At 35.4% G+C, this 14,424-nt stretch overlaps 2 protein-coding genes across 4 annotated transcripts; one reads left to right on the plus strand and one right to left on the minus strand.

Moving 5' to 3' along the window:
• Nucleotides 1-499: 499 nt before the first annotated feature.
• On the plus strand, nt 500-6,615 carry LOC134658682 (uncharacterized). Of its 3 annotated transcripts, none has more exons than XM_063514335.1 (4): nt 500-1,042; nt 1,947-2,220; nt 5,728-5,818; nt 6,163-6,259. In XM_063514335.1, the coding sequence occupies exons 1-4, from the start codon at nt 740-742 to the stop codon at nt 6,212-6,214; spliced, it is 720 nt and encodes a 239-aa protein (XP_063370405.1). In that variant the 5' UTR covers nt 500-739; the 3' UTR covers nt 6,215-6,259. The 3 variants fall into 3 exon arrangements, with proteins under 3 accessions (XP_063370405.1, XP_063370406.1, XP_063370407.1); XM_063514336.1 differs by having other exon boundaries at nt 500-1,021; XM_063514337.1 differs by lacking the exons at nt 5,728-5,818; nt 6,163-6,259 and adding an exon at nt 6,328-6,615 and having other exon boundaries at nt 502-1,042.
• Nucleotides 6,616-8,941: 2,326 nt separating this feature from the next.
• Nucleotides 8,942-14,257, minus strand: LOC134658900 (valine--tRNA ligase-like). The gene is made up of 5 exons (XM_063514549.1): nt 13,938-14,257; nt 12,985-13,094; nt 12,013-12,343; nt 11,236-11,395; nt 8,942-11,147 (listed from the first exon to the last, which is right to left on the minus strand). The coding sequence occupies exons 1-5, from the start codon at nt 14,188-14,190 to the stop codon at nt 8,972-8,974; spliced, it is 3,030 nt and encodes a 1,009-aa protein (XP_063370619.1). The 5' UTR covers nt 14,191-14,257; the 3' UTR covers nt 8,942-8,971.
• Nucleotides 14,258-14,424: the final 167 nt, after the last annotated feature.

The following is a 14,424-nucleotide window of genomic DNA, read 5'->3' on the forward strand; positions in this document are numbered from 1 at the left end:
GCGCTCTTATTCCCTTAACAATAAAGTTGCGTCAAGATAATTTTGAATATCTCGCCCGCTTAACAACTATTGCTGCTGACTGTACAGTACAAAGGTAAAATTAAAATACCTCTCATAAGTAACCTCTACTGCGTTATTTGTTATTTATAAACGTGTGCTAAGTTAATCAGCTGATGATCGTCGTTTGTACCTCTCTTTAGCCTATGATGGTATAACGACAGATAGGGACAAATGACGATCATGAACTGTCTGAACTGATTAACTTAGCAGACGTTTATGAATAACGCCATTTGTTCATCTCATCAAAATCATCATTATTCATTCTCATCTCACTTCGTGGTTTGTTTGTTACTGCGTTGTTGGGTGCAAATGTGCGTCACTGCGGGCGTCACTGTCGTTTTACATATTAAGGAAAGAGATGCAACTATATTCTCATACTTCTTATTTGACCTCATAACAAACTACCGATGTGGACAAATTTTAACCACTGGCACTGGCAACACTAAAAAGTGATTGTCAAAATGGAGTTGATGTGTACTTAGATCAGCCTTAAAACATTTTTGTTAAATTAATGGATTTCTCCTCTACTCCCATTAGCAATTTGTGTTGTAAACCATTGCTTACACTTTATTAGCAACGCTGGTCACGTTAAGCTCTTTAACTACGTAACATATCATCATTAAACCGTAATGTTTTGATAGGGCCTGACGATCAACATTTATTCAACTTTTAATCAAAAATGTCCGCGGCCAGCGCGATAGAAAACAGTGAAGAACTAGAGAACGTGCCACTAGTGCGTATGGAGGACGTGCAGCCTTCGAGAGAAAAGAATTGCGAAGGCGAAGAACTAGAAACTTGTGTTGTTGATGACATAGAGTATGATTGTGTAGTCAATGAAGATGAAGACTCGAACATTGGGAGTATGGTGTCCATTCAGTCTGAAGAAGTGGTTGAAGACGACAGTGACACTGCAGAGATGATTGTTCCAGAAGTTCTCGAGCCGTTGGATGAAATTCCAATAGTAAGAGATGTGTCACAAAATGTAATAGTTGTTTTGCTTATACTATTATTTTGCAAGTGTTTTTTATTCATGTTACAGACAACAGCAGAACTAGTTAAGCAGGTTAAGTGTTCAAAATAATCCACAACTTCTGGCAAGATTCAAATTCGCAACATTTTGGACCTTTTTTTCTGTTAGAGCGATTGGATCATTGTTCCCAAAGGTTGCGATTTCGAATGTGGTCAGAAGCGGTTAATTTTTCCATTCTGTCCTTTAATTTAAATTTGTAATATCGCTCATAGACATATCTGCTTAATACAAATATTAGTTTAATGTAACTTTATCATTGCGAGAGTAAGGATTTGTGTAGATCATTTTGAACACTTCTGCTTGGCTACTTCTACTACTGTACATCTTGAAACCTCATGCATTTTCTAATTTTTCTGAACAATATTTTGGTGTAGCTAGATAAACATTACATAACACTATGATGTTAAACCAAGTTCATTTTACATACTATTTCATAACTGCTTTGTCAATATTGTGAATGCAACATGAATCCTGAGAGAGCCTGTAGACAAAATTTTGTAATTTCCCAAAATATATTTTTATGTTTGAACACAGAATAAATAATGGTACTAAGTACAGAAGACTCACTCTCTAACAAAACGCGTCTGTTACGATCAGCACAGATATGGCCGCTAGGTGGCGACAGCGCCACGCGCGGCTTATGGCTTTCCCCAAAATTGGGGCCGAACGAATATACTTTTAGCTACCTGTAGCAAAGCGACGAAATCGCAGAGTGAGACACGCCTGGTTTGAATCAATGTTAGAAGGTTAAAATTTTTGTTGTTGTTTTATATGCAGCTTTAGACGACCGGTTTCTGGGGTAGTGCGCCGTTTTTTATCTGGCAGTGAATGTGTTAAACTGTTTTTGTTTTTTCAGGATATAGTCCCAGAGCAAAAACACACTGATCTAAAGCCACCGGACAGCTGGCCAACCCTCGAAATCCTTCCCGGAGGTGTCATCAAAAACGCTGACAAATGTGAAGACGACCTCCCCTACCCCGAGGGCCCAGAGAAGGTGGAGAAGGGAGAGATGATGTACGCTTGTGCGAAGTGCTCGGAGAGCTTCAAGTACCTCTTCTGTCTGGTGAAGCATGTGAAGTGGCATGAGGATGAGAAGAAGAAAGAAAAGGGCCTGGATATGGCTAAACTTAGTGAGTGCTTTTGAAATTTGTACTTTCTAGTTATATTTTCATTATGAAATAATCTAGGCCCACCAATTTGTTTTATCGCTCATAGACATAGAGTCAGACCGAGAAAAGTCTGCAGCGATTTTGATAGCTCACGCAGTGCAAATGTCATTTTAAACGTCAAACTTCTATGAATTTATGACGTGTAAATAACACTTGCACTGCGTTGGCTATCAAAATCGCTGCAGACTTTTCTTGGTCTAACTCTATCTGCTTAATAGAAAATAAAAAATTCAAATTGAGTTAATTAAGGATTTCATTACGTGTTCCATTTTCCAAAACTTTTGGCATGTGTATTAATGTTACTAATTGCCCCGGTATCTCTTGAGTCACACACAAAACTATGATGGGGAAACAATTAATTTTAAAATGACTATTATGACAGCACAATCATCATCATATCAATAAATTTTTAGGCAACATATTGTCTCCTGGGTCACAGTACAAAAAAATTAAACAATTATACTTAACAGACTTTTAAAAAACTTGTTCAAAACATATGTATATACCAAACTATTTGAATAATATTTTTTTAATAAATTAAACCTTTAGTGACCATATTGTGGTGTACAAAAAAGGATGATAGTTTAAGACAGTGGTAAGTAAATATTTAAACAATTATAATAGTTTCATTTAACACCTAAGTTTTATAGATCCACCAAAATGTAGCTGCCAATAATGTGTATGATATCCCTTATTAAACACAACACCCACACCCACACACGTGATATAAAAAGTGACTTGTATTGATCTAGGTTCGACATAACATCTAGGGCTTGCAATTCGAATATTCGAATATTCGAATTTGTCGAATATTCGACCTGTTTTTATATTCGAATATTCGGCCGCTCAGGTTTCGAATATTCGAATATTTTTTATTACTATAAAAAAATCTATGTCATCCGCTGTAGTTACGAGGGGTGTTCAAAATATTCTCGGTATGAGAATGAAAACAAACAAGTACGAAAAGTTTGATATTTTTATTTTTCAATATACTCCCCCCCTATGTTCATACACTTAAAAGATCGATCAATTATTTTTTTTAATCCCTCGTAAAAATATTTTTTATCTTTCGTGTAAAAATGCTCCTCCACTGCCGCCTTCAATGCTTCATCGTCAGAAAATTTATTTCCACGCAGATCCTTTTTAAGATTGGGGAGCAAAAAGAAGTCGCTGGGGGCTAAGTCCGGACTATACGGTGGGTGAGTAACAGTTTTAAACCCACATTCAACAATAGCTGCCTTGGCAATATGAGCAGTATGGACGGGGGCGTTGTCATGCAGAAGCATAATACCTTTGGTTAACTTTCCTCGCCTCTTTTTTTTAAATACATCCGTTAATTGACGTAGAATGTTAGCGTAGTACTGTCCTGTGATATTTACACCTTTTTCTTTATAATCGATTAGTAATACTCCTTCACAATCCCAAAATATCGTGGCCATGACCTTGCCAGCTGAAGGGATGACCTTGAACTTCTTGGGATGAGCTGAACCCTTAATGTGCCACTGCATGGACTCTTGTTTACTCTCTGGGTCATAATGATGAACCCAGGTTTCATCTCCAGTAACTATTCTTTGCAGCACCTCATCAGGATTTTCACCGCACAGGTCAATAAAATCGGAACAACAAGCTACACGCATATCTTTTTGAAGCCGAGTCAGCATTCGCGGAACCCATCTTGCACTTACTTTTGACATATTAAGATGGTCATGTATAATATCATGTACGGTACCAATAGAGAGATTGGTTACTTGTGCTATAGATTTTACCTTCACTCGACCATCTTCCAATATAAGTTTTTCCACTTTATCAATATTTTCTTGTGAAGTAGCTACTACAGGCCGGCCAGGTCTAGGGTCATCTTCAATACTCTCCCTTCCGCGTTTAAACTCGCTTGACCACTTTTGAATGGTAGATAAAGAAGGAGCAGACTCACGGTAAACACAATCCATTTCCTCTTTTATGGTTTTTTGATTTTTACCCTGTTTTGTCAAGAATTTTATCACGCATCGATGTTCTAATTTAGTTAACATTGTCAATTCGCACATGATGTTCATGTTTGTTCAGCAATTGCAGAAAAACAAAAGACTATCTCGGTTCGAATTATACTTTTTTTTAATGTCAATGAACAAACCTCAGCGGCCAGTAACGAAAGAAATTTTAGAAGAGGTCGTAAGATATCAATACCGAGAATATTTTGAACGCCCCTCGTACAGTTTCTGTGTGTTTTACGGGTATTTATAGTGAATGAGGAACGGTAGGTACCCAAATACGAAGGAAATAATATTTTTACTGTATTCCTCTCGATAGACTTCGTGAATACAGTGAAACCTAACTCAATTTAAAAGAAAACGAAATCAAAAAGTATGTTATTTTTACGGTGCGTAAGTTTTAAGTTAAAGGGTCATTCTGTATATACAGTACAAGCGTACGTTAAGCGAATTTTTGAAGTCTAAACCTTGCCACTTATCGCAATTCTCAAATTTAATCATACCAAACCTGCCCAACTTGGTAATCTAACCATGCACCTTTAGCTGACGAATAATCCACCCAGTACTCGCTCAACTAACTTTTCCCCTTTTTAAATATTCCAATATGATTATAATTAGCCGGCCATTAGGAAAAATAACTTGCCAAAACAAATAAAGTCAATAAAGATTCAAAATACAATGAAATTAAAGGCTTTTTTACAGGCCTCTGAGTGACAAGTTAATTTAAATCGGAAAATAATTACCTACTAAAAAAATATCTTACATACCTAGGTGTTTGGACGGTTAAAGTTATATTATTTCACGCAACGACGCATTTATAATAAGTTTTATCAAGAAATATTAAATACGTCTAATTTTGGCGTTTTACTTGTTTTTATAAATGTGGGCATCTTATAAATAGTAGGATGATAAAATCTAGTCAATTAAGTGGATTTCTGCCAAATATCCTTAGTTTTAGCAATATGTGAAAAAAGCTTTTGAATAAAACGATAATAAACCGATTTCTCGTTCCTTTTCTTATTTTTTATAATATTCGAATAATTATTCGAATATTCGAATACGTCGTCAGAAAAAGTCGAATATTCGAATATCTGAAAGTTTCGAATATTTGCAAGCCCTAATAACATCATAATAAGTGGCTTTTACCTGTAGTGACGCTCAATGCCACAATATGGTCAGCTAAAGCATTATTTTTGGTTGATCTATATTTTTATGATTGGGTGAATCAATCTTTCCTTGTCACTCGTTGCCACGGTTACAGTCGCCTGGGTCACTCTTTAAATCCTGGTTTTATGGCATTCTACAATGGGCCGTCGGTCGGTACAAGTTTTTTTTATTACAAACTGTACTACTGTCACCTGGCTAACGGGACAGAACAACAACAAGAAATAGTTGATACACCCAATTGTAAAAAAATACTATTGTATAATAAAAATATTGTTCTGTGTCCATAACAGCAGTTTATTGTTTCTTGTTTTAGCTGAATATGAAAGGGAATTCATTAGTATTAAGAGGGCGCGACAGGAACTCGACAAGGAGCACAAAAGGAAAAAAGTTGAAGTTTTTGGCAGGTCAGATTTAAAAAATATACATTTTGTAATATATTATACCTACTGTTTAACCTCTTGACCGGTACGCCTATGGTGTGCGGCGTGTCAATGTGAACTTTGTCCGATTGCACGAAGGTTGATATTGGGCTGTAGCCGCGCGCATTCATAACGTGATTTTTAGTGTTTAGTTATCTTTTTGTAATACGATTATGTATGCTAGTTTTTAAGGTATTTATGTATGGGCCACTAGTTGCCTGAAATAAGGATTTCATTCATTCATTCATTCATTAGTTGACGGTCAAAGGGTTAAAGGGTTAATTATAATATTCAATAGTAGATAGTAAATTTTGTTTAATTTGTTACAGAATTGCAGAAGCAATGGGGAAGATGGAGAGTTTCGATGAACTTTTTAAATAAATGTTTGTACAAACATTAAGATGTTTTAATTCGTTTTCGCTTCAGTCCCTTGTCTCAGTAAAATGAATACCCATTCCTATCAAACCATTAAAAGGTTAATTATTTATTTCCAGCAAACCGTAAGAAATGCATCGTTTTGCATTCAGGCAAAAAGAAGATGGGCCAGCGAGGAAAAGCCAAGAAAACAAAGAGATCATAGTATCGTAGTTTCAGTATTAACTGACAGAGGCTAAAAGAGACGTGTTTTGACTTTTCCGGTGTTAAATACTGCCACATCGTGCATAACGGCCATTGGAAAATTCATTTATTTCCCGAACGCATTTGCGCGCTATAAATTTCAAATTTAAACTGGTTTTCCAATGGCTTTAACGGCTTTTGGGCGAATCAACTTTTAGGCATACACTTATCACGTCTCTGGCGTTACCAAAAATGTATCTGGGAGTAACCAAGAAATCACGTTTCCAATTTAATCTTTGTCTAATTTTTAGGTCTATCAGAGATCAAGTCCTTTGTTTGGATGTATAATATAAAATGATATAAATTTATAGATTAGTATCGGTCTAAAAGTTGATTCGCCCTCTTATGTTATGCGGTGCGGAATTGTGGTAACTAGTAAGTCAACCGATTGCATAGTTTCGTCAATCGTGAAAAAATAATAGCATTGATAAAGACACTAAAAATATACATATTATAGAAAAAAGGAAAAGATGACTTTTTGCCAGCAATTAATGTATTTTTTTTTTGCTGCTGGTGGACAATGTATTTGTAATAAATTAGGTACTTCATGGACATTGTCGATGCGATTTATCTTGCGAATTTTGCCCGATCACTGTACGGTTACCATCAGTTTGTCACTGACATAAACGCCGTCGAGAACGTAATTTACTTTCTATACATCTCGCTCGCACTCGCATATTCGTGCAAACGGGATGTATAGAAAGTAAATTACGTTCTCGACGGCGTTTATGTTAGTGACAAACTGATGGTAACCGTACTGCTGTCTCCTGGGTCACGTCAAGAAAAAGTAATGAAACCATGACGGCATTAATGACTACGTATTTTTTGAAGATGTAAGCGTGAAAAAAACTTATGAACGATACAATTAAACTGTTGCTTCCATGTGACTACCTCAATATGACAATTTAATTCAAAATTAGATTTGTCGTTTATAAGTAATTGTAGATACGGTCAACCAATTTTAACCCTAAGCCAATGTAAAACCATATCAAAGTGACGTTATCACTATTAGTCAGTTTGAATGGTTCTACGGTGGCGTAGAATTATTCTAGTTGTTTGATTGTACTTACATATTTCGCTTCACCAAATATGATATAGAGCAGCAAGTAAATGTTAGATGGATAAATAAATGCATATAAGGGAAGGGAAGGGAAAATGAGCTGCTTATTTCTGTCAGGATTTAAATTTTTCTTTAATTGGTTATACTAAGTAGGTGTATTTTTTAAGTGCCCATAAATTTAATAGGTACATAGTAAAATAATACATGTTTGTATTTAGTTAGTTTTATAGTATATGCGTTTAAACCAAAATGAGTTGTTTTCGTTCATTATAGTTTATGTCGGTTCATATTTCATTATTTTAAATGTTGTTCTGTAAGAATGTTTTTAGCTTGTGAAATATAGATAGTCACTATACTCGGTATTCACCGTTTCCATGTTCCACGAGAGATAATATTGTATTTTTGCAATTACAAGGTAGGTATTTTACTTAACAACTTCCATAAGCAAAAGCTCGAGCAAAAGGGTCGATCAACTTTTTCTTGCAATAGGTCGGTGCTATGGTTATGTCTCTTGGGTCACCCTTTAAACCCACAATTTTATAGAACTAAACATGCACTGTACCTATCTATTGGTAATTTTAAGCCCATTTCTGTGGGGTCCATCTACTGTGTGTCTCCTGGGTGACGGGCGAAATAAGTAGAATGACAACAAGAAATAGTTGATCAAACCACATTACTAATACATATTAAAATACAAAGTAGATTTCTAAAAGTGTAAACTACACTACACAATGTAGATGAATATTTATTTGTCACAGCAAAATAAACTTCCGTTTAGTCATGTAAGGTTTACGTTAAAATGAAATAGTCTGTACAGTCAGTAGCAAATATTGATATGATACAAATCTGAAATCTAAGTCTAACATAGGTACATACAACTTTTTGTTTGGCTCGTAGATATTTTAGAAATTCTGTTCGTGTAGATATTTGTTGCTGACTATACTTTGTCGTGTATAGTGCAATAGATTTTGTTTGTGTCTTTCATTTTATGAATAGTTATGAATTTTATTAATAAGAATATTAAGATTATGTTGTGAACTTATGAATGTCCTTTATTTGGCTTTTATGTTTATTGTGTAAATCTGAAATTAATGGTTTTATTTTCCACGGGGCCATTATTGTTATACTAATAAAACTAAAAATTATAAGTCAATTATTTTAAATAAATTTTATCGTTTGTTGTAAACTGCGTTTTATCAAGAAAGAAAATCCATTATTTTATTTGAGATCAAAATAATCTGACCACCGGAATGATACGTAAGATATAAGGTATCATAAAAAAACACATCTTGTAACAAAATCTATAATTTATATTACACTATTACAAGTAGTCGATCTCAAATATATGTTTATATTTTTCGCCTAAATAAGTAAATAAATAAACATATATTTGACGTCAATTCAAATCAATTTACAGTACCTTACCTATGCTTGAAATTTCTTCACGATTAGTTAAGCGACTAGGACAATTTCATGTTATCATCTTTGCCTTTGTCGTCTGTTATGAATACATCATCAACAACTAATCGTTTCAACTGCATTAACTCCTCTCTTTTACTCTTTTCGTTTTCTCTGTCTGTCATTCGCGTGAATTCTGACAAATTCACATAATTCGGACTAGACATCTTCTGTTCTAACTTAGCTAAATAATCTTCTAACTTGTTTACTTTTTTCATTAGTTTAGTTTTAGCTTCTCTCATAGCTAAATCTATATCTTTACCTAATAATTCTACATATATTTTAGTATCTTCATCTAGCTGTCCACTTACGAAATTTTTGTTTGTTACTTCACCAAATTGAATATTGTCACATTTTGTTAGATTTTTTACTATATCATTATACTTATTTATATCAGCCTTTAATACATTATTTGTTGTATTTATACACACGGTTGGCCTAAGTTTGTTAGATATATTGTAATATCCTTTCAGTTGTCTAACTAAAAATATTGCACTTAGAAACTGATCTACTTGAGTTTCCAAATTAATATTTCTCCATTTTCTAAACTCATCAGGTTGAGGGTACTTATAATATTTTTCGTTATAGTCATTAAAGTTGTATATAATACTTTCTTCGAATTGAGGTATCCTCGGTATCAGATCATATGTCAAGTAAATCATAAAAGGATTTAAACATCTTAGAGACGCGTTTAAAACAGTGCTCAAAGTATGAGCGTGGGCATAACCAATTTTCAGGTTTTTATGTTCAAAACCTGGTTTAGTAGTTTCCAAGTATACATCGCAAAATTCATTGTAAATGAAGGTTCTTAAAGCTTTTGTAGCTAAGTGATAGTCATGGTTTTCCATGGATGTGTTGACTATATCTATCATATGTGCTAGTCTGCTTAAAATCCATGCATCGAAGAAAGTCAAATCATTTTCTAAAATGGTCCTCTTTTTCGGCAGTTCCTTCAATTTAGCAAACTGTAGATGGGTGTATTTCACACTCTGCCATATTTTATTACAAAATAATTTGTTTGAATGACACATGTTCACATCAAAGTTGACAAAATGCGACTTAATATCTTGTGACAATAATGTGAACCTCAATGCATCCACTCCACATTCTGGTATACCTTTTGTATTCGAAAAATTGCTCTTATGGTATTCCAAAGATTTTACTAATTCACTTTTACTTAGAATTCCATCTCCATACATCTTCTCAGTTTTCTTTTTAAGTTCATCTAAAGAAATCCCGTTTATAACATCAATAGGATCAATGACATTGCCTTTGCTTTTGGACATTTTTGAGCCCTTATTATCGCAAATTATTCCATGGAGTAAGACATTTCTAAACGGAAGATTATCAGTCAATTCGAAACCAAGTATTACCATCCTATGCACCCACAAACCTAAGATATCATGCCCTGTAGCCATTAAATTCAAGGGATAGAACTTGTCGTAATCCAAGCTATACTTATCCGGCCATCCTAAAGAAGAAAACGGATAAATTGCCGAAGAGAACCAAGTATCCAAAACATCTGTATCTTTTTCCACTTGTATTCTATCTGCTTCTGTATCTAACAGCTTTGCAGCTATATCTTTGGCCTCATTTTCATCGTTAGCTGCTACCCAAGTAATTTTTGATGCATAACTACACTTATATCCCGGAATTTCCTGCCCCCACCATAACTGCCTCGAAACACACCAATCCCTATCATCTTTACACCAGTTCATCCAATTCTTTACAAACTTCTCTGGCTGTATCTTTAATTCTCCCTTCTCTACGACATCCATTGCTTTCTTATTTAAACTGCTGCAGTTTAAAAACCACTGTTCTTTAGGTAAATACTCTATAACATCATTGGTTCTACTACAAATCGGTAGAGTCATCGAATGTGGTGTTACCTTCTTTAGAAGTCCTATTCCATCTAATCTCTTAACAATTTCTTCTCGACATTGATACTTTTTTAATCCATTGAAGTCTTTAGAGTTTATAATGTATCCTTGTTCATCTATGACTTGATGGAGCTGCAGTTTATGTTGCTTAGCAACCTCATAGTCTATTTTGCTGTGGGCGGGAGTTATTTTGACGGCTCCAGTCCCGAATTTCATGTCGACGAAATCGTCGAAAATGATCGGTAAAGTTATGCCGTTGAAAGGATGGAAGACTCGCTTCTTTCCGAGGTGTTTGTATCTGGTAGACAAATCGCTATTTTAGTTAAAGAAGATATTGTAAGCTACGAAATAAACGGATTAATCCCAATAAGGATTACATCTAATACCTGGGATCATCTGGATGCACAGCTACGGCAACGTCTCCCAAGATGGTCTCTGGCATCGTCGTCGATACCACAACCTCCTCCGTACTGTCGCATATCCTGTACGCGACGTCATATAGCTGGCCGAACTTCACTGGCTCATTGTATCCTGGTAACCGCAACTCTGAAAAATAAAGTTAACTATGAAGATGAATCAACATTTTCGTGTTACTCGTTGCCAGGGTTACGTTCTCCTGGAAAACCCTAGAATTATGGTATTTAAATTAACTCTCCGCGTGGCAAATTCCAAAAGGACATGTCTATTTGAAATTGAATTGACAGAAAATCATAATTTCAAGAACTCCGAAAAAAAAAACATCTTTTGTGGTAATAATTTAAACGTGATACATTTCTTCTAACATAACAAACTGTTCTACAGCTGTCCCCTGGCTAACGGAACCGATCGGCTGGACAAATTGACGCAATTAAACTGTCTTTTTATTATCTGAAGTAAGTATATACAATGTTTTTTGGAATTTAGCAAAACAATGGCGGGAAACTTGCCTCTTAACCTTTTCGACGCCGTATCAAACACAAAAGCTGTCACGCTGACGCCACGTCACCGAAGTGTCACAACTGAAATTGAACTTTATGCATATGCACGTAGGTCTATGTTGCTCTGTGGTCTGTGACCGATTAATCGGTCTTTGGCATTGAACCTATGATGCGGATATATCGGTCATTGGCGTCCAAAAGGTTAAAGCTTCGTCAAATTAATATGTTAACATTTAGATTAGATACCTGTTGGACCAGTAATCTCCATATTATCCACTTCAATATCCGATACAGTGGACTGCAGAGTATTACACCAATTCACTAACGCCTTCTGTCTATAAATCAATCCCTTCTGAAACAGTCTTATAAACGCTTTGTTAACAGCATTTATATGCTTACGATCCATTGTAAACATCTCACGGCCCCAATCTAGAGAGTAGCCCATAGTCCTGAGTTGTTGGCAGATGGTATTGCCATGTTTTTCCTTCCATTTCCAGACTTCCTTGTTAAATTTGTCGCGTCCCAACTCGTGGCGGGTGAGATTGTGACGGCTTTTTAAGTATTTTTCAACAACACCCTAGAATAAAAATATAACTGTATGGTGAAGTTAATTTTAGCAGGCACTTGTCATTTATTTACCCTCTTGTTGCATACAATAGTAGTTTGTGTTACAAGGGATCAAAATGATATATTTTCGTCAAGGGCTTACATTGAATCCTGAATGAAGCGATGGATTCTAAAGTAGAATCCTGAGCGTAATGAGGGATTCAAGTGTTAACGCCCAAGACGAAATAATTTTGATACCGTGTGACACATACTGCTTTTCACATCAACTATGAGGCAAATAAAAAAATCTTAGTGTTGACACAATCTGATGCTTAAACAGATTATTTAAGCTAAAAAAATAATGTGCAAAAAAATGTAAAAATAGTGTGTAGAACAAAAAAGTGTTATTTTGATCCCTCCTAGCAGGGAAGAAAAAGCTCTTTTCCGAATAGGTGGTGTGAAAACATCTTTTTACAAGTAGGTAATTGAATATTATTGTTTACGAAAATGAAAAGGCAAAAGTATATGTAACAAAACTTATACCAGTGTTTCTGTATACAATTTTTGCTGTCATCTATGAATTAACAAAAGGCTAGGAGTCTTAAATAATAATATTCACTTTCCAAGTTTCTGAAGTAGCCAGACAGCAGCTAGGCATAATTGATTTATTACCTGTGTAGCAATACCGGCATGGTCTGTGCCTGGTAACCAGAGTACATTGTGGCCTGTAGCCCTTTTCCTTCTGACGATCACGTCTTGGACTGTGCCAGCTAGGGCATGACCTGAAAATAAGTTTTAAAACAGGATTTTTAGGGTTCCGTACCCAAAGGGTAAAAACGGGACCCTATTACTAAGACTCCGCTGTCCGTACGTCCGTCTGTCACCAGGCTGTATCTCACGAACCGTGATAGCTAGACAGTTGAAATTTTCACAGATGATGTATTTCTGTTGCCGCTATAACAACAAATACTAAAAACAGAATAAAATAAAGATTTAAGTGGGGCTCCCATACAACAAACGTGATTTTTGACCGAAGTTAAGCAACGTCGGGCGGGGTCAGTACTTGGATGGGTGACCGTTTTTTTGCTTGTTTTTTGTTGATGGTGCGGAACCCTCCGTGCGCGAGTCTGACTCGCACTTGGCCGGTTTTTCAGATTCAGATTTTCAAATATACTTATTGTTATTATTATGCAATGTCAGCTATTCCTGATGGTAAGTTGTTATTACAAAGAAAAAAGTTCAAATCGGTAACATCAAAATAAATATGGTGTTTTCATTCTGGTGTATTTGCATTTGTTCCTGCCAGGCACAGATCGGAATAGGTGCTTTCATATGAATCATTCCCACCTGTTCCTGCTCCTGCCTCATATGGCGGCAGTCACGTGGGCGGGGACAAATGGAATTACACTTCAAAGAGTATAAGTAAGTAGTGTGTATTGAATGAATTAGGATAATAAAATAAACAGTTTTTGTAGTGCTGTGTCTGTGCTTCCGAGTTTTCCATCTTTCATCAAGAATTTACATGGCTTGCCTTAATGTAAATTCTTTTACCACATAAACTGAGCTCTTTTTCGTCCATATAATTAAAAAAAAATCCATACATTGAAATCAGCTGTTTGACTAACCTAAATGCAACTTCCCAGTAACGTTAGGAGGCGGGAGCACCATGCTGAAAGATGGTTTATCGCTGAAATTCTCCGGTGTGAACAGACCATTCCTCTCCCATTCCTGATATACATGCTTTTCCACAAATGCTGGCTGGTACGCCGATGCCGACAAATTAGGTTTAGGAATGATACGAGATGTTTTGGATATATTGCGACTCAAGAAACATAAATAGGATTTTATACAGTTATAAGTATTATGGCGGAAATACATTATATTTTAAATTAAATATATTTTATAAGAATTCCAATTTTTTAAACATTCTCGCACTCCTGTTGTTTTTTTTTGACAATTTTGATTTTGATTTGACGTTTAGATTAAGACATTCCGTTGTACGTACTATTTGATAGATGTTTGGTTTGCTCATGAATTGATTTTTAACGCATTTTACGTATATCGGAACTGAGTGCGATCCATTGTACGTATATTAAGAAATCACCTGTCTGT

This window comes from Cydia amplana, chromosome 23 (assembly GCF_948474715.1).
Source record: "Cydia amplana chromosome 23, ilCydAmpl1.1, whole genome shotgun sequence".
NCBI lineage: Eukaryota > Metazoa > Arthropoda > Insecta > Lepidoptera > Tortricidae > Cydia > Cydia amplana.